General features: G+C 43.8%; 1 protein-coding gene across 1 annotated transcript; it reads right to left on the minus strand.

Annotated features, from left to right (window-relative positions):
- Positions 1–488: 488 nt before the first annotated feature.
- POLR3F (RNA polymerase III subunit F) lies at positions 489–16,956 on the minus strand. Its single transcript, XM_074988445.1, has 10 exons — positions 16,848–16,956; positions 16,469–16,586; positions 13,845–13,912; positions 12,172–12,239; positions 9,050–9,162; positions 7,290–7,433; positions 5,803–5,910; positions 3,764–3,955; positions 1,341–2,091; positions 489–620 (listed from the first exon to the last, which is right to left on the minus strand). Exons 1-9 carry the CDS (start codon positions 16,901–16,903, stop codon positions 2,014–2,016), a joined length of 945 nt encoding a protein of 314 aa, XP_074844546.1. The 5' UTR covers positions 16,904–16,956; the 3' UTR covers positions 489–620; positions 1,341–2,013.
- Between the last annotated feature and the right edge of the window lie 1,951 nt (positions 16,957–18,907).

An 18,907-nucleotide genomic window follows, 5' to 3' on the forward strand; every position in this document is an offset into this window, starting at 1 on the left:
CACCACCAAGTCATGTGCTTTAAATAATTTTGTTAGTTGTTTTTATAAAAAAAAACACTAACACCCTCTTCTTCCTTATTAGGCAGGTCATAGTAGATCTCCTACAATGACATCACCACTGTTTTATTTACCCCTTTTACCATGATCCAGAGACTTTCAGTAAGTTTGCTTCCTACATCTGTATTGGCCTCACTGCAAGTGCCTTGCAGATCTTTGATATACAAATGACTTGCCAAAGGCAAATTCTTCCTTTTTAACCCCACCTGTCCTTCATGAACAAGCTGTGCCTTTCTATACCAATATTCCAGTCACGTGACTTATCCTAGCAAAGCTCTGTGATGCCAATTATGTCATAATTGTGATTATCCACCGGTTTTTCTTACCTTAGTATACAGACCTGGCTGGAAGTTCTCCTCTATATGCCCTCTAGACTCTTCTTTGTTCCAGCTGTGATTTCCCAGGTTCCTTTCAGATGCCAGTCCTTCATCCAGGTCTGCATGTTAGGCACTCACCTATGGGTTTGTCTGCTGCACCACTAGATTACTAGTCTGCATCCACAGATACTTTTCCCTTTCCTTGATTGGTGGAACCCATCTTCATTCAGCAGTCCTCAGGGAATCCTGTGGTCCAGAAAGTGAAAGTCATCCTGGCCTTACAGCTGAGAAGCTATGTCTTCACCAGCAGGTTATTAAAATCTGTGCCTGGGTCCCTCCCTTTGGCCAAAAGGATCAACGAGAACACCATCTGCATTCCCATTTTCCTCACCCTCACTCCCATGTACATATCAGAAATAGAACTATCATTACCATATCTCTAAACAAGTTGGAAGTTTCTTTACTTAATAGTTGGCCAGCTGTGGTTTTTCTATGGTTTTTGGTTCATGACTTGGCTTATGATCTGGATCATTTACAACAGGTATCATTGGTGAAGGAACAGAGCTTATCTTTCTTCTAGTTCTATCCCAATCCCATACAGAAGCCCTTGTTAAAGGACGTGTGCAAATTTGTGGAGAGGGTAATGCTATATTAGTCCTACGGTAGCCTACCAATATGAAAAACATTCTCCTAACTGTAAAACTAAAGCCTGGGGATTTTTAAAAATCTTACTTAGTCAAAGGCTTGGCCCTAGAAGGCACTGACAAAGATTTACAAATTTTCTTCCTAGCAGTTTGTTGAATAAAGTGAAAATCCTAAACGATCCTCAGTTCTGGGAACCCACAGCCAAGTTCTACTGTAGAACCATAAAGTCATAAACGGACTACAGAGGTTATCAAGTATAACCCTCCAGCCGGCATGAAGAATGTTTTGTTACTAAACCATTCAAAACAGATGGTTATGTACCCTCCTTGAAAATCTCCAATGAAGAAGCTTCTACGGTCTCCCAAGTCATCTGTTCCATTCTCCTATGGAAATAGAAATAATGAAGAAAAAGAACAAATATACTTGAACATATTCAATTAGCATTTTATTTATAATGTCACTAGAGAAAGAGAAGGAAGAATCCGTGAATGTTGCCTGCCAATGTGCTCAGAGCCTCTGTGGTGAATCATCTGTCTCCAACCACACTTCTGTTATCACTGGAGTAAGGTGCTGCTTCTCCGACCATGCTCTCCACTCAGCGTTACTGTCTGAACCATCAGAGTTCTTTGTAAACATCAAAATTAGGGACTTATTGTTTCATGTCGCTTTCTGTACAGAGCTATACATAAACCTTCACAATTTTCTACTGCATCCCACCCCTTTCGTGGGGTTTGTCAAGTCACTCGGCCTTCGTTTTTCATGTCAGAATGGGTTTAGGTTGCCATCAATGACTTGATCTCAAATAGTGCATCACTTTTGGTCCACTCTTGGGATTGCTATCAAACCAATGGATTGCTTCTCTGCATATAATTAAAACAAATTAACGCCACGTCCTGCAGTTGCTCACAAAAAAAGAGTCCACAATTAAAAAGCAAGCTGAGTCACCAACGCAGGCAGCGAAGTGTGGGTACTGTCCATGGTTCTTATCTTGCCATCAAAATTCTAGCCACTCTGTCATATAAATGCAGTTTGAGGGAGAAATCTCGCCACCTTCATGGCAGTCGTCAAAGACCTGTGGTAAAATGAAACCAGGTGTAAGCAACTTCATTACACCTAGTGAGCAACTTCATTACAACTAGTGAGCACAAAACAACTGGAAATGAACACTGAAATGTTTACTCCACACGGGATTACAACAAACACAAGACTGGGATCCAGGAGACCACAGGATCTACCCTTAATCCTGACAGATATTATTCGATTAGCACGAGAGGCCCACTTGGCATCAGGTTTCTATCGTAAAAGGTGCCGTACACACAGTGATTGACTGACTCAGCCTTGGACAGTTTATAAATTAGTAGACAAGACAATGAGGTACAGAGAGGTGGAATAACTTGCCAAAATGCCTACAACATGTGAACAGAGCTGGGACTGGAACCCTCATTTTATGATTCCCGTTCAGTTATGTATCAACTGGACTAGACCACACTGTCATTGCAAAGAACGGTAATAATCAACAGCCGTGCTGGGATTTTAGTATGCAAGAAATCATCAGTAAAAAATAGCTAGTTGTAAACCCTCCATTCAGACATTATACCAATAAATGAGTTGTATCAGAGTGAAGAGAGAGGGCCAAAAACAAGATAAATGAACATTACCTGATTAAAACCCTTGTTTGAAAACACTTCCTACTCACATCAGAGAGGTAGCTGTGTTAGTCTGTATCTTTGAGAACTAGAAGTCCTGTGGCACCTTATAGACTAACAGATATTTAGAAGCATAAACTTTTGTGGGCAAAGATCCGCTTCGTCAGATGCATGAGTCATGCATCTGACCAAGCAGGTCCTTGCCCACAAAAGCTTATGCTCCTAAATATTTGTTAGTCTATAAGATGCCACGGGACTTCTTGTAGTTCACTTCCTACTCATGTTTTCAACACCTTAGATTATTACAGCTGAAGAGTTTTAGAAGCATTTACTGTTGATTTCTGCTCTTTCATTTATTTTTATTTTTTTTTTGTATTTCTTATCTTGGACCATGACAAAATTAACTGGGCAGAGTCAGTTTCTGGTTCCCATGCATTATAACAAAGAGACTTTTCGGTTGTCCCTGAGCCAGGCCAGGTGCCGGTATAAGTTTCCCATTACAATTAAAAATAAACAAAACCAAACATTATTAAAAACAGTTTCTATTGGTCTTAGAGCTACCAGATGTTTATCAAAAACACATTCTGGGGCACGTTTGACCAAACAGTGTTCTTTTACCATGCAATAATGGGACGAGACGCAGTGTGTAAATAGGAAACATCATGGGGTAAATAAAAGCAAGACATTTGTGACACCCACTGATATTTTTAATTCAATGGGACTACTGTAACGTTAAGCACGTGACTCAGGACTTGTCTTCACCACCAGCCTGATCCACAGGACAGCCATCATCCAGCAGGAGTCAATTTGTTGTGTCTAGTATAGATGTGATAAATGGACCATCAATCGCTCTCTGGTTCATGCTGGAAGATGCAGTGGGGCAGTGAATGAGAGAGTGTCTCCTGTTGACACACCGCACTGAAGACACCACGGTAAATAGATGTAAATATGTCGACTTCAGCTCCGCTATTCACATTGCTGAAGTTGTGTAACTTAAATCAATCTCCTCACATAGTGCAGACCCGACCAAAGTGTTTGCTGGATCTCGGTTTACATTTCTAAGTACTTCTTCCTCCATATACATAGTAGGTAACTTACTGGGCAGAGTCCACAGGGTGTTCGGACTAACCCAGTGGGTTGGATGATAGGGTTGACAGCTCTGTACAATTTCATGCGTCCATCCACACTGCCAACTGTCCCTTCTTTTGCAGCAATGATGGTCATCTCCACCTTCCCATCATATATTAGTGTGTTTAAAATAGTTTCGATATCCTCCATTGACAGTTCTACCTAAAGACAATTTTGTAATAAGGGTAACAACTAAAGAAAGTGTTTAGCAATAACTCTTATCAAAGGAAAATAAACTTATTTCTGACAACATTCATCCATCATTTATAAAACTTTAGAGAGGTCTAATGGAGCCTGGATACAGGCACATAACTTATTGAATCATGCATACTGAATGAGAGTTACACAGAAAAGAAGAAAGCAAATCAAGTGAAGTTTTCACTGTTTTTCTTATAGTTCTCTTAAAATAATACTGGGCTTTGAAAGACATTTGCCAGGTGAAATGGCCCCATAATCCTCAAAGGTCTTCAATAATTCAAATATAATCCAGTAATCCTCTGACAATTTAGGAGATCTGCCTATGTACAGTTTCTGTATTCTCTTTGAGATTATGAACTAATGTTCAATTACAATAATTAAGCCCTTACCATTACTATATTCCTGACTCTGTGGAAACAAGGAAGGGTGCCAAGTGTATTTGCAAATAAGATGGCTTTTAGAAACCATCGACACCTCAATATGGTCTTGTCCAAACAGAACAAGATCCTCAGAGAAACCACTTTTTGCATTTGTTTGAATAGTTAAGGTTTTAAAGAGTAGAAAATCCCCAGAAAGGGATGAAGGCATCAGGGCAGGAACTACAAAGGGTGAGAAGTTGAAGGAGGGAGACAGAGGAACAAAGGACAGTTGGCAAGGGCAAGAGGGAACCTTGTTGGCTATCAGAACAGCTGAAGGACATTGACTGAAGGAGAGACAGAGATGCCACAACCTGGAGAAGCCTTGAGCTGGAGGACTGCACTTCAAACTTGAACCCTGAAGAGAGATTGATCCAAATCCCAAGAGTGGTGAGGAGACTGAGGCAGGGCGTGGCCTAGAACAGGTTGGGCTGCCTGACTGGCCCTCCACCTCAGTGGGCCATAGCAGCCTAGGATCCACTGGAGTTCCATCTGAGGCCTCATGGTTCCCCTGGGTGCCTCCCCCCCACACACCTCTCGTGCACTGCAGCCCCTTCCTTATCTGCTCCTCCCTCTCTCTCTCAGCATATTTGCAGCATGTGAATCACCTGATTCACCCTCCATCCCCACTTCCCCCCTCTCCCAGAGCTGGAACACTGTGAGCAGCTGACTTACGATGTTCCAGCTCCGAGAGGGATGGGGAGGACCGGTGACGGAGCACGAAACTGGCAATTCGCAGTGCTCCAAAGGTGCTGGGAGGGAGGAGGGAGGCTTAGGAAGTGCTGGGCTTCACTGCCCCAATGCACAAGAGATGCGTGAGGGCAGCCAAGGGTCTGCAGGCCACAGGTGGAGGCTGCCCTCCACTGGCCTGGAGGCATTTTTTGTCATCATAGATCCATATATTCCATGTGGTCTAAAGCAAAGAGATAGTTTTTAAAAATCCTTTTACAAAGTCTATGTCTAGTCACTTCAACTACCGTTATTCCCTGCGGCGAGGCTCAGGGCTCCCCCTCTGCAGAAGGGTAGGACGGCGATTGTACTCCAGCCCCGTGTCATGTTTCCAAGCCTTGGCACTTGCTGTGGGGTTGGAGCACAAGCACTGGCTTTCCTGCTGCTAGGGGAAGCCCTGAGCTTGGTTGGGAGCCAGGGCAGCGAGCTCTGGATTTTTTTTTTTTGACTTCTCACTTTTATGACCCCTGATTGATTTTCCTGTGGGTCAGTGGCCCCAAACTGTAAAAAGGTTCCCTGCCCTGCCAGTCACACTGCAACAGAAGAACCCAACAGGCAAACTTAGATACATGAAGTTAGGCATCAAAATTAGTATGTAAGGACCAATTCCTAACACTAGTCATTCAGCGGCGATTTGAAAGGTGGAAAGTTAAACTCCATTCTCACCTTACTGATGCCCAACTCGCAGATGTATTTCCACACCTCATGGGAGGAGGCAAAGGAGCTGTTTCTCTGTATCATTGGGTTCTGTTTGCTTTCACGAGCTGCTTCTGCCTGCAGGAGGATGGAGGGGGGATTGTGACATACACAGTCAGTGCTCCCTGCGAAGAGAGCATCTCTAGGCATGCAGCAGACTGGTTTTAAACCACTGTAATGGCAATTTCCAAACTGTCTCTGGCTTGTTTTAAGCAGAGAATCGTCAACAAATGGAATTATCCAAGACAGACACTGCACTATACACAGTAAGTGGGAATTTACAAGTTAACGCTATGTGCATTAACATAAAACATTACGCTGACATGAAGAACTAGAACATCGGCACCATCATTCCGAGTTTATTGACCGTGAATAAACCTCAGCCGCAGCTGTGGTACGTATTGTATATTTCAGAGGGAAAGGGAAATTGGCACAATCTGACTAGGACTCAGATAACAGAGACTGGGATTTCCCTGTAGAAAAGAGAGGGATTATCACTTCCAAGAACAGTTTACAGTAAACCCTCGATTTAATGGAGTAACAGTGTGCAATGGGTGTCCACTAAACCCGAAAGTCCATTAAATCCGAGGGTTCACTGCCCACCCACCGCTGCCAGGCTCCTCCAGCCTCAGTCTCCTCCCTGCAAAAAAATGCCAGTGACTCACCAGAGCTGCCACCACTGGACACAGACCTATCGGTGGAGAAACCTCTAGACCCACAGCTGAGGCCATTGGACCCATGGCTGGGGTCTCCTTTGTGACAACAGGAGCTACCACGGCTGGAGCCTCCTTTGTGACTTGTTAGGAGCTGCTGCCACCGCAACCATGCACTCCTCCCATCAAGAGTGGGGCGTATACGTGAGTGCCGTCTGCCCGCATGTACATGCCCCACCCGAGGTGGGAAGACACATGACAGCTCCTGTGGCTCTGGTAAGTTGCCTGACATTCTTTTTTTTTTCCCCTAGAGGCTGGTGGATTTAGGATATTATGAAGTCCGCAATTAAGTGGACTTCGGGAACAAAAGGGGGGCTTGCAGATGTCCATTGTGCCCAAAGTCTGCTAAATCAGGGTCTATAAAATTGAGGGCTTACTGTACGATAAGTAGGATCCACAGCCCTTTTGCACAGCTGAGGCCATACAGGATAACTGACCACTGCTAGTTTCTTTGTTTGTACATTCTGATACTCAGATTGAGATATGGATCTGGGGAAAAGATGCTATTTTTCCTTTAAAAAGTACAAATTATAAGTTTATTAAGGTGAACGATCCATTGTATGCATTTGCAGTAGCAATTAAATTAGAAAAATGTTAATAAAGAATTGTAGCCCAGCAACTACATAACAAAATCCACCTATTTTTATGTTAACTGTACACAAACTTTTCTTCCACCACTTAGAGGAAAAAAGTAATTACTTGCAAAAACAATCACAGAGGGGTTAATCCATAGCAATCCCTTACCTTAGTTTGTAAAAACTTAAAACATTGTTGGTTTAACACCTCCACAAATTCAGATTCAAAGTCTTGGTCGCTGTACCAGGCTCCACCAGTCACAGACCGGTCTGGTTGCAGGTTATATAACATGTACACCTTCTTCTTTGAAGCCTATTGAACAACACATACAATTTTTTAAATAGCTGAACATCTGTGAAACGAAAACATTGTTCATGTAGTACCATTTGCCCTGAAACATGGAAAGTGCACAGCTGGATCAAACCACTGTTACCACTTTCTGCTCTACAAGAATATCCTGGTTAAAGTGGAGTAGTATTTTTGGATTTTGACTCTCAAAACTCATTTTATGGACCAGGGTTGGAAAAGGTAAGCCAAATTACATCTCAAAGTACAAGGGCTTTAAAGAAAATAGGACAGTTTCAGGCTAGGTGCAAGCCACAGCAACTTCATTTGTTTCAAGGAAGTTGCACATGATCTGAATTTAGCCTGTTATCTGATGTCCTCTCTTTATTCAAACCTAATTTTCACCCTTTGTCAGGAGGCTGCCTAAGGCCACAATGCAGTTCAGCTATACTTCTTCAGCTATCCCTCTTATAATAGCATAAAGATTAAGCACGCCCAATGACCTAGTTTGAAAGGTATGAGAAACTAATGTAAACTGTTTACTACATAACTAGCACTAGGCATAGCCAATCCTTTGCTCACTATCAGCATTTCCCAGTTAAATCAGCTTCCATTTTAAAATCACTCTCGGAGGTTATTCTTTTGCTGGAAAGGAGGCTAATTATTTTGCTTTTTGACTCAGAGCAGCTATGACAGGACACTGTCAGAGATGAAATGCACAGTCTGATAACTTTAGCCATACTACACAGAGGTGGCTATGAACCTCTGGTGGGCTGTCTTTTCAAATTAACTTCTCTAATTTAAAGATCCCATTGTATAATCTTCAGCTTTTAAAAAAACACATATATATCTTTAATTATAACTTATAAGTCTTGTTCTGGTAAATCCAAAGTGCTGTATTAAGCTTTGGCACAGAATAGTGTATAGGAGTTCACAATGTGAACATAGAGTTTTATTAAATTAAACATGAGTTAGAGAAAAAAGGTGGGTAAGATAATATCTGTTATTTGGCCAACTTCTTTTTGGCAAATGAGAGAAGCTCTCAAGCTACACAGAGTTTCTTCTTCAGTCGCAAACCTGATATTAGTATAGATTCTGGTTCAGGAAAGCACTTAAGCATGTCTTTTGAGTTCTGTCTCGAGTAGAAATGCTTTCCTGAATCACAGCCATAATCATTGCAGGTTAAACTCTCACCCACTTAAGAGAAATGTTATGTCTACAGAAAATATTGGCTGTGAGATAGTCTGGAAAGAGCAAAGTATGAAAGTTTTAGTTTGGCTTCAGCAGATGCACTGCAGAAGAGAGGATTGCTACAGGGGTTATGATGGTTCCTATTGTTTTAAATAAATGATACCAGCTCTCTCTTTGTTAAAGTTATTGCACCTCCAATGTTCTTGAGTATTTACACTGAGGTGGTACCTTATATCTGAGACTGTCTGCTCTACAAAGTAGCTAAAATACCGTCTCTATTTTAGAGAAGGGGCAAACTGAGATACAGAGAAGTTAAAATAAGTAAGTCAAGCAATCTCCCCATGATCACAGAGAGACAGTGACACAGATATGGGACAAACCCACGCTTCTGGGCTGCTAGTCACCTGCTCTAACATACTTTGCAGTATATGATAAAATTATGGATTACTCACTGCCACAGACTTAACAGCTTTAATAAGTTTCTTGCTCTCCAAGTTTTTCAGTATCTTGTTGATCTCTGTTAAAGGGAGATTGCTTTTGTATCGAATATCCCTGCTCCAGATACCTGTTTAAAATGAAAAAAGGAAAGCTGAATCCAAAAAGAATATGAACAGAACATTAGACATTACATTCCTTCTTATATTCAAGCCAAAGCCCAAGTCATTCCTTTCTGAATCAGAATTCACATCACATTGCTTGAACACTAGCTCAATAAGATGTACAATGCAGCATATTATTCAAAGATCTCACTACATTTGTTATTGCCTGCTCTGTGAGCTCATATAGGTGAGCTCTGCACTGGCAACTGGATTTTTTTGATCAAAAAAATGGAGACAATGTGTCTTCTGAGGGATCCTTGGTTCTGGAACTCTCATCACCTCACTCCTTAGTCTGACATAATCCCGGTTTGTTGGTCTTCATATGCTGCAAGATTCGTTTGTTTTCGTAGGCTCTCTCAGAGAGTTTGGGAGGTGAAATTGTCAGGTATGGAAGGGTATTTTACAGAGAATTTGTACTTCTTCATCACTGCAGGAGAGAAACCGACTAAAGTCCTATCGTGAATACTGATATCTGATTTTAGTGATGACAGAGATAGCCGTGCTAGTCTATATCCTATCAAAACAAAAAAGCAGTTCAGTAGCACTTTAAAGATTAACAAAATAATTTATTGGGTGATGAGCTTTCGTGGGACAAACCCACTTCTTCAGATCATAGCCACACCAGAACAGACTCAATATTTAAGGCACAGAGAACCAAAAATAGTAATCAAGGTTGACAAATCAGAAAAATATTGTCAAGTTGAGCACATCAGAGAGCAGAGGGGCAGAAGGGGGTAGGGAGTCAAGAATTAGATAAAGCAAAGTATGCAAAAGACCCCCTATAATGAGCTAGAAAATTCCCATCCCTGTTCAAACCACGTGTTAATGTGTCAAATTTGAATATAAAAGAGAGTTCAGCAGCCTCTCTTTCCAAAATAGTGTGAAAATTCCTCTTCAGTAAAACGCAGATGTTCAGGTCATTAACAGAATGGCCCACTTCATTAAAGTGCTGGCTGACAGGTTTGTGAATCAGGAGTGTTTTCATGTATGTTTTATGCCCGTTAATTCTTTGTCTAAGAGAGTTTGAAGTCTGTCCAATATACAAAGCATCTGGGCATTGTTGGCACCTGATGGCATATATGATGTGAGCTGAGGAACATGAGAATGTGCCTGTGATTCTGTGAATAACCTGTTTAGGTCCAGTGATGGTATTTCCAGAATAGGTATGTGGTCAAAGTTGGCAATGGGCCTTGTTGCAAGGAAAAGTTCCAGGAGCAGTGTTCCTGCAGCACAGACTGTGGTTCTTGGTGAGAATCCTCATAAGGTTGGGCAGTTGTCTGTAGGAGAGAACAGGCCTGTCGCCTAGGGCCTTCTGGAGAGTGGCATCCTGATTAAGGATAGGATGTAGGTCTTTAATAATGCATTGCAGTGGTCTGACTTGGGGGCTGTAGGTGATGACCAGTAGTGTTCTGTTCTTGGCTTTTTTGGGCCTATCTTGGAGTAGCTGGTCTCTGGGTATTCATCTGGCCCTGTCGATTTCTTTTTTTCTTTCTCCTGGTGGGTAATTCAGGTTTATGAATATTTGGTAGATATCTTGTAGTTTTCGGTCTCTGTCAGTAGGATCAGAGCAAATGCGATTGTACCTAAGGGCCTGACTGTGAACAATGGATCTAGTTATGTGTGCAGGATGGAAGCTAGAAGCGTGTAGGTAAGTATAGCGATCAGTGGGTTTCCGGTAGAGTGTGGTACTGATCAAGCCATCCTTGATTTGTACTGTAGTGTCCAGGAAATGTATCTCTTGCGTGGAGTAGTCGAGGGTGCAGATTGTTAAAGTCTCTGTGGAATTCTTCTAGAGTCTCTAGAATACCATGGGTCCAAATCATAAAGATGTCATTGATGTATCGTAAGTAGAGGAGGAGTGAGAGGGGATGAGAACTGAGGAATTGTTGTGCCAGGTCATCCATAAATATATTAGCATATTATGGGGCCATGCGGATGCCCATAGCAGTTCTACTAATCTGGAGGTATAAATTGCCCCCAAATCGGAAATAATTGTGGGTGAGAACACAGTTACAGAGGTCAGACACCAGATAGGCTTTGGTGACATCAGGGATGGTATTCCTGATCATTTGTAATCCGTCTTCATGTGGAATGTTAGCGGACAGAGCCTCTACATCCATGGTGGCAAGGATGGTGTTGTCAGGAACTTTTGTGGTGTTCTGTAATTTCCTCAGGAAGCCAGTGGTATTTCGGAGATAGCTGGCAGTGTTGGTGGCATAGGGTTTGAGGAGGGAGTCCACATAACTGGGTAGTCCAGAGGTAAGGGTGCCAATACCCGAAAGTTAGGGCATCCGGGGTTTCCAGATTTGTGGATTTTGGGAAGTAAATAGAATAATCCAGGCTGGGGCTCAGATGGTGTGTCTGAGTGAATAAGGTCCCAAGTAGCAGCAGGGAGTTCCTTAAGTAGTAGTTGTAATTTCTTTTGGAATTCTAAAGTGGGATCAGCAGAGAGAGGGGTCTGTAAAATTTGGTGTTGGAGAGTTGCCTGGCTGTCTAGCCCATTACAGGGGCTCTTTTGCATACTTGGCTTTATCTAATTCTTGACTCCCCACCCCCACCCCTCTGCTCTCTGATTTGCTCAACGTGATAATATTTTTCTGATTTGTCAACCTTGATTACTATTTTTGGTTCTCTGTGCCTTAAATATTGAGTCTGTTCTGGTCTGGCTATGATCTGAAGAAGTGGGCCTGTCCCACGAAAGTGCATCACCTAATAAATTATTTTGTTAGTTTTTAAAGTGCTACTAGACTGCTTTTTTGTTTTGATTTTAGAGGTTAACTAAGCACTTAATACCTTGCATAGATAAAAAACTACAGTAAAGAAGCTATAATACTTGCTTTGTATATTTGTACATTTCTATGCCTTTAATTCACAAGTGCTGAGAAAGAATGTATTTGGGGAGAAAGGTGTGTAGTCTAAGTAACAGACCTAGTACAGACCATGAAAAAAATTAAAATAATGCTTGAGCAAGTCACCTTTGTTGCCTGCGTCCTCTATAATTTGATAGACCAGTTTCTCTTGATTGTCAGATCCCTTCATTTTACTGAAAAGGACAGGTTACAAAAGGGATAGGTGTTAGTTATTCTGAATATCCAGCAGGCCTGACAGCAGTGGAAAGCATGACAACTAATTCCATTACACAGAAGGGAACCTGCTGGCACTAGCAGGTCATTGCTGTTCCCTGGTATTACATATTATTGTAGCTTTTATTGTTTCTTATGTCACGTCAAGTCAAAAAAAGTAACTCAGCAGCATTTTGTTAGTGCACTACTTTGATTTTCCCAAGCTCAATCTTGTATAAAACCTTACCTAAAATAAGCTGTTTATAGATGGAACATCTGGGAAGGTGGAGCAGAGTGCTCTGACCTCTGATGTTCACTTTTCCCTGCTCTAAGAAAGCCTGATTCTGCCATGCTCCAGATTACTGAAGGAGGGTCATCTCTTTTTTGATACATCTGAGGGCATAAATTAGTCGTGTGTACATTTGAGGGCAGCAGTGGAGTGGAGCACACTGCTGGGTGCGGGGGATTTTTCTTCTTCACAGCAAACCATTTAGGCCAGGGGTCAGCAACCTGTGGCTCTAGAGTTGAATACGGCTCTTTAAGAATTCAGTTGTGGCTCTGGGCGCTGCCGCCACTTACTCCTCTGCAGCTCCCTGCCTGCCACTGCAGAAAGAGTAGAACTAAATGTAATTCGTTGAATGGATGGCAGGAGGGATCTGGCTGTTAAACCAATTAAATTTAGTTCCATTATTTCAGTGCAGCAGGGCGGGGAACCGCCCACACTGGAGGTGGGAGATGTGAGCAGGAGAGCTGCTGGAAGGTGTGGCCACGTCTGCCCCTGCTGGAGCCATACAGCCCCGCTGAAGAGGTGGGCAGCGGCAGGGAGCAGCAGTGGAGAGGTGATGGTGGTGGCTGTGGAGGAGCTCATAAACTGAGGTAGGTTAACTCTGGGTGTGGAGGTGGGGGCAGATTTGGGGGCTGAGGTGGATAAAGCCTGGAAATGGGGGAGGGCAGTCTGGGGCTGAGAGGGGTTAAGCCTGGGGATGGGGGGCAGGTTTTCAGGATGCAGGGGCTAAAGCTTGGGGATAGGGGAGCAGATTTAGGGGCTGAGGCAGGTAAAGCCTGGAGATGGGGGTAACTTAACTTTCTAACTGATACAAATAATTGTGTGTACCCTGTTCTTCAAATAGGGGGACAAAACTACAGTTTGACATTGTTTATTCAGGACCATTTTGCATTCAGTGCATTGCAGCTCTTGAAGTATTGGTTTTGTAACTGAATTTGAAAAAATGGCTCTTCTCGCTATTTTGGCTGCAGATCCCTGATTTAGGCAGACCCACAGCAGAGCCCCAGTGACTTCAATGTGACTCCACTTGAGCATACATGTCTGCCTGCATGGATCAGATGGCCTGACCGAGGGCTTTACTACAGCAGTAGTGCTTCCACACCAAGTAATTGCACTTCAATGTGCCACATTAAGTATTACCTCCAATAACATTTACAAGCTAGGACCCAAAGCACCTACATGTGCCATCTTGGAATGAACAAGTGAACACTTGATGACTGATGCCATCATCACAATTGCACTGGGAAAGTGCATGAAAACTACGATCAAATGACTGACCCTTCAACAAAATAAAGTTTACCCAGCATTTTGAGACTCTTTGATCCTGTATAGAAGGCCAGTGTTGCTCCTGAGAAGGTCCAGCTGTCCCTGAAAGAGACAGACACAAATAGTATTACTAAGAGCTTCCCATTTACCTTTTGAACATGAAATCTCATTTAATTTTGCCTAAACAAAACAAACTCCCAGAATACATTTTCATCTCTGGCAAACATCAGGACATTTTAGACTCTGGAAATATTCTGTCCATTTGTCATTCAAGTACTAGGGGCTGCAGCCATTGCTCCCCGTCTCTTTCTGCAACCTGCGTCATTAACTAAATGTAGAAATCTACTCTTTCCTCTCCCAACATTACACAAAGGATGTAAAGCTCCATCTTGCACCTCTCTCAGCCTGCAGTAACATATCCACTGAATCATTTTAACTGCTCATTTACACAGCTAATAGTTATCTTAAACACATAAGTCAATGTAAAAAAAAAACACTAAGGCTCAGCTTACGAAGGAGGTGATGTCATATGGCATGAGAAAGTATTTTAAACTGCAGTAAAAATTACAACAATTCCTTCAGTGAAATGCATTTATCCAGCTACTGTCAGAATAATTCACATGCTCAGGATGCTGTAGATTCTATTCCTTATCATTCCCAGATTCCCATGTAACAGCTGTGACTAAAATACACTGTAATCTTTGGCTGGCCAAGAGATTATATTCATTTGTCTCAGGAAAACATGGCAAGGGCCACATCTATGTCTCTGTTACCTCAAAGCTGTACAAGGGCAAAATGGTCTACCCAGGGCTAACTTTGAAGATCTACCTTTTTAGGTATGGCAAGCTGATGGAAGCATACTATACCAGTGCATCATATTTGACATTGCGTGTCAAATAATTTACAGGCAGGAGCGCTAAATAGTAATAAGTGTCTCCGTTATCTCAAAGAATGACTTTCCCACACGCCACATAACTGTGCCCAGAGAGATCATTTGCTATCTATTTCAACAGGGAAACATGCAAGAAGTAAGTGCTATATTTTCAGTGGTGGCCTCTTGCATCTGGAATCCAGTTCTGATATATAGAGATATATAAGGACTCAGATCGGGTCACTTTTAGAGCAAGATTCAAGATGCCTGGTTATTAAGAGTTTAACTATAGCAGCCAGGCTTGGATTTTCCCAAAAGTCTACTAACTTGTTAATTACTACTTCAAAACCTTGCAGGAAAGCTGAGTTGGCTTCTGCAGAGGAATACACAAATTATGGCCATTTGGCAAGATATTGGTAGGTTTCACTCTTGCAAATAAATGGTGCTCAGTTATACTGGTTACATGTACCTTACAATAAGTTCAATTAAAGCTACAAAAACAATAAGGCATGCAACTGACAAAGTGGTTTTACTCATGAAAGCTTATGCTGTAATAAATCTGTTAGTCTTTCAGATGACACAGAACTTGCTTTTGCAGATACAGACTAATACAGCTATCTATAGCCGTGTCTACACGTGCACGCTACTTCGAAGTAGCGGCACTAACTTTGAAATAGCGCTCATCACGGCTACACATGTTGGGCGCTATTTCGATGTTAACATCAACGTTAGGCGGCGAGACGTCGAAGCTGCTAACCCCATGAGGGGATGGGAATAGCGCCCTACTTCGAAGTTGAACATCGAAGTAGGGCACGTGTAGACGATCTGCCTCCCGCAACATCGAAATAGCGGGGTGCCGCCATGGTGGCCATCAGCTGAGGGGTTGAGAGACGCTCTCTCTCCAGCCCCTGCGGGGCTCTATGGTCACCGTGGGCAGCAGCCCTTAGCCCAGGGCTTCTGGCTGCTGCTGCTGCAGCTGGGGATCCATGCTGCATGCACAGGGTCTGCAACCAGTTGTCGGCTCTGTGGATCTTGTGTTGTTTAGTGCAACTGTGTCTGGGAGGGGCCCTTTAAGGGAGCGGCTTGCTGTTGAGCCTGCCCTGTGATCCTGTCTGCAGCTGTGCCTGGCACCCTTATTTCGATGTGTGCTACTTTGGCGTGTAGACGTTCCCTCCCAGTGCCTATTTCGATGTGGTGCTGCACAACGTCGATGTTGAACGTCGACATTGCCAGCCCTGGAAGACGTGTAGATGTTATTAATCGAAATAGCCTATTTCGATGTCGCTACATCGAAATAAGCTACTTCGATGTAGGCTTCACATGTAGACGTAGCTTATCAGAGAAATAAAACTATAGTAAATCAAAGAATCTAAGATAAGCTCATGCTTTAACTTAAGAATGAGAATCTATAAATATTGGGTGAAATCCTTGCCTCATTGTAGTCACTGGCAAATCTTCCTTTGACTTTCATGTGGCCAGTGTATCACCTTACCACTAAAAGCGGACTTCAACAGGTCCAATAACAGTAGGTAAATCTGTGGTTCTTTTAGGTTATTCCTATGTTACAGAACAATAACCATGAAGTGTAAGACAAAATTACAGTAGTTAATGGAAACACAGGTGTACTGCTGTGCTAGAGCCCAGAAGATTGATCTAGAGCGCCCAACTCTGCAGTTACTCTACATTGGTAATGGCTGATGAAGTCTATGGAGTTCATGCATATGAAAGAGCTTTGAGATCCCTCCAGCAGCACAAAACTGGAAGTACTGATGGAGAAGTGACTGTACCACAGAGAGCAGCCTGTTGATAGCCATGGCCCGCTGCTGGGGTTCCATGTGGGGCATGTCATTCTGGATCACTTGGTCTGTGATGCCGTGGGGGAACTGATAGCAGAGCTCAATGATCCTGGAGATGACGAGGAGCAGAGTCAGATCATGACACAGACCCTCAAGTTCAGCCACGCCACAGTCCCTCCCCACCCCAAGTCCCACTTGTGCCTCCAGCTCTGCCCATCCCACTACAGTCCTCACTCCCCGCAGCCCTGCCCATCCCCCTCTAGAGTCCTCATCCCTCAGCTCCGCCCATCCACCCCGACACCTCCATGCGCTGGGGACCCGCACCCCACCGACAGACCAGACTGGACCGGCCCCGCCCCACAAGCCGCACCTGTTCTCTATGTCCACCGGGTCCGGTACCTCCGGCTTCACTTTCACCTCGGCCATGGCAACCAGAAGACGCAGGAGCGACCCAGGCTCTCTTTCGAATCCGGACCAGGTCCCACAAGGCAGAGCAACGGCGCGGAGAGATGACGTCACATCAGGGCCCCTGTTGCTAGGGAGCAGGATGCGGACCAATCCGAGGCCGCCTTCTTGCGAGTGGCGGCCTGGGTTGGCGGCGTCTCTGGTAACGGGCGCTGAGGCGGGGAAGCCGGTGAGGGGTCCAGAGCCTGGGTGGGCCGGAGTCAGCGCTCGAGATGGGGCGGGAGCCTCACTGAAGGGGGAGAGCCGGGTGGGAGGGAGAGGCACGGAGAAGGGTCCGGAGCCTGGGGTGGGCGGGGGCTGGAGGGGGGTGTTCAGAGCCTGGGGTGGGCGGGAGCTGCGTGTGTGTTGGGGGCGAATCCAGAGGGGGGGGGGGGGTAGAGCCAGAACACACTGGAGGAATGGGCCAGAAGAAATCTGAGGCGGTTCTACAAGGACGAATGCAGAGTGCTGCATTTAGGTCGGAGGAATCCCGAGCATTGTTGCTCCAGTTCGGTTCATTAGTAGGAGCATTGCCTGCAGATCTGAGGAAGGGACTGTGCTTCTTTATTTATTAGTCCTTTTCTTGCACTGTGATGGCAGATTCTGGCACACATGCTGCATGCACCAAGGCATTTCTGGTGGAAGGAGTAATGGCACTGCTGAAATTGCTATCCTAGTGCTTGCATCTGTATGGGCAACACAGATATCCTTGATGTTAACAAGTGGCTGTGCAGAATAGGTAGTAGTTTTGTGTGGGGGTGTGTGCTGTGTTACAGACAGGTTAAGGGATTGGAAAGTTGATTGTAAAACCAAAACTTGCAAGTGTCGACAAGGGTTTTGTCTGTGAGCATTACCACCCAAGCCCTACACTAGGGACTTGTCTGTGTTATAACAGTGAGAAGTCCTGTGGCATCTTGTAGACTAACAGATGCACTGTAGCATAAGCTTTGATGGGGAAAAAGACATCTGACAAAGTGGGTCTTTGCCAACAGAAGCTTATGCTCCAATAAATCTGTTTGTGTATAAGGTGCCCCAGAACTACTCATTGGCTACATCTACACTAGCTCAAAATTTCAAAATAGCCATGCAAATGGTCATTTCAACGTTTACTAATGAACCACTGAAATACATATTCAGCGCCTCATTAGAATGCTGGAAGCCACGGCACTTCGAAATTGACGCGGCTCATCCAGATGGGGCTCTCTTTCGAAAGGACCCCAGCAGCTTTGAAATCCCCTTGTTCCTAACAGCAGATAGGCAAAAGGGGATTTTGAAGTTGCCGGGGTCCTTTCAAAAAGGAGCCACGTGGTGGCGAGCCGCATCAATTTCAAAGTGCTGCGGCTCCCAGCATTCTAATGAGGCGCTGAATATGTATTTCAGTACTTCATTAGTAAATTTCAAAATGGCCATTTGCATGGCCATTTCGAAGTTTTGAGTTATTGTAGACACGGCCATTGTTTGTGCAGATACAGACTAACATGGCTACCCCTCTGGTACTTGTCTGTGTTGTACAATTTTATCATTTCTAAAGAGAGTTGTTCTCAATTAAGTTTGAAGACACTGTACTAGTTACTGTACACTAAGACAAAATCATGTTCAAGCATTATTTGTCTTGATATAATATACTTCAGGTGAGACTGTATTCAGAAATAGCAGAGTGCCTTATTTTAGTTCTTTTCAGCAAATAATCTTGGCTTCCATATAGCCACTCACAGGCTGTATCTACACTGGCTCCCAACTTTGAAGGGAGCATGGTAAGTAGGGTGTTGGGAGATTACTAATGAAGTGCTGTGGTGTATGTGCAGCACTTCACTAAGCTAATTTACCCCCGTAGCAACTTCGAAGTGCTGGATTGCATGTAGCCACAGCTAACCTGCCAGTACTTTGAAGTAGCCCAGGAAGGGAGCTAGTGTAGACATAGCCATATAGACAGAGTGAAACAAGTAGCTCATTCCTCCTGTATGAAATATTGGGTGAGTGGAGCCA

The sequence above is a fragment of the Carettochelys insculpta genome, chromosome 3, assembly GCF_033958435.1.
Source record: "Carettochelys insculpta isolate YL-2023 chromosome 3, ASM3395843v1, whole genome shotgun sequence".
Classification (NCBI taxonomy): domain Eukaryota; kingdom Metazoa; phylum Chordata; order Testudines; family Carettochelyidae; genus Carettochelys; species Carettochelys insculpta.

What these genes read in the sequence shown, in the direction of transcription:
- POLR3F (XM_074988445.1), bottom strand. Translation starts at nt 16,903, where the DNA reads ATGGCCGAGGTGAAAGTGAAGCCGGAGGTACCGGACCCGGTGGACATA. An exon ending in TTAAGTTTTTACAAACTAAG is followed by an intron (nt 5,911 to 7,289) that starts GTAAGGGATTGC and finishes ATCCTCCTGCAG; the next exon opens with GCAGAAGCAGCTCGTGAAAG. An exon ending in GCGAGTTGGGCATCAGTAAG is followed by an intron (nt 3,956 to 5,802) that starts GTGAGAATGGAG and finishes AATTGTCTTTAG; the next exon opens with GTAGAACTGTCAATGGAGGA.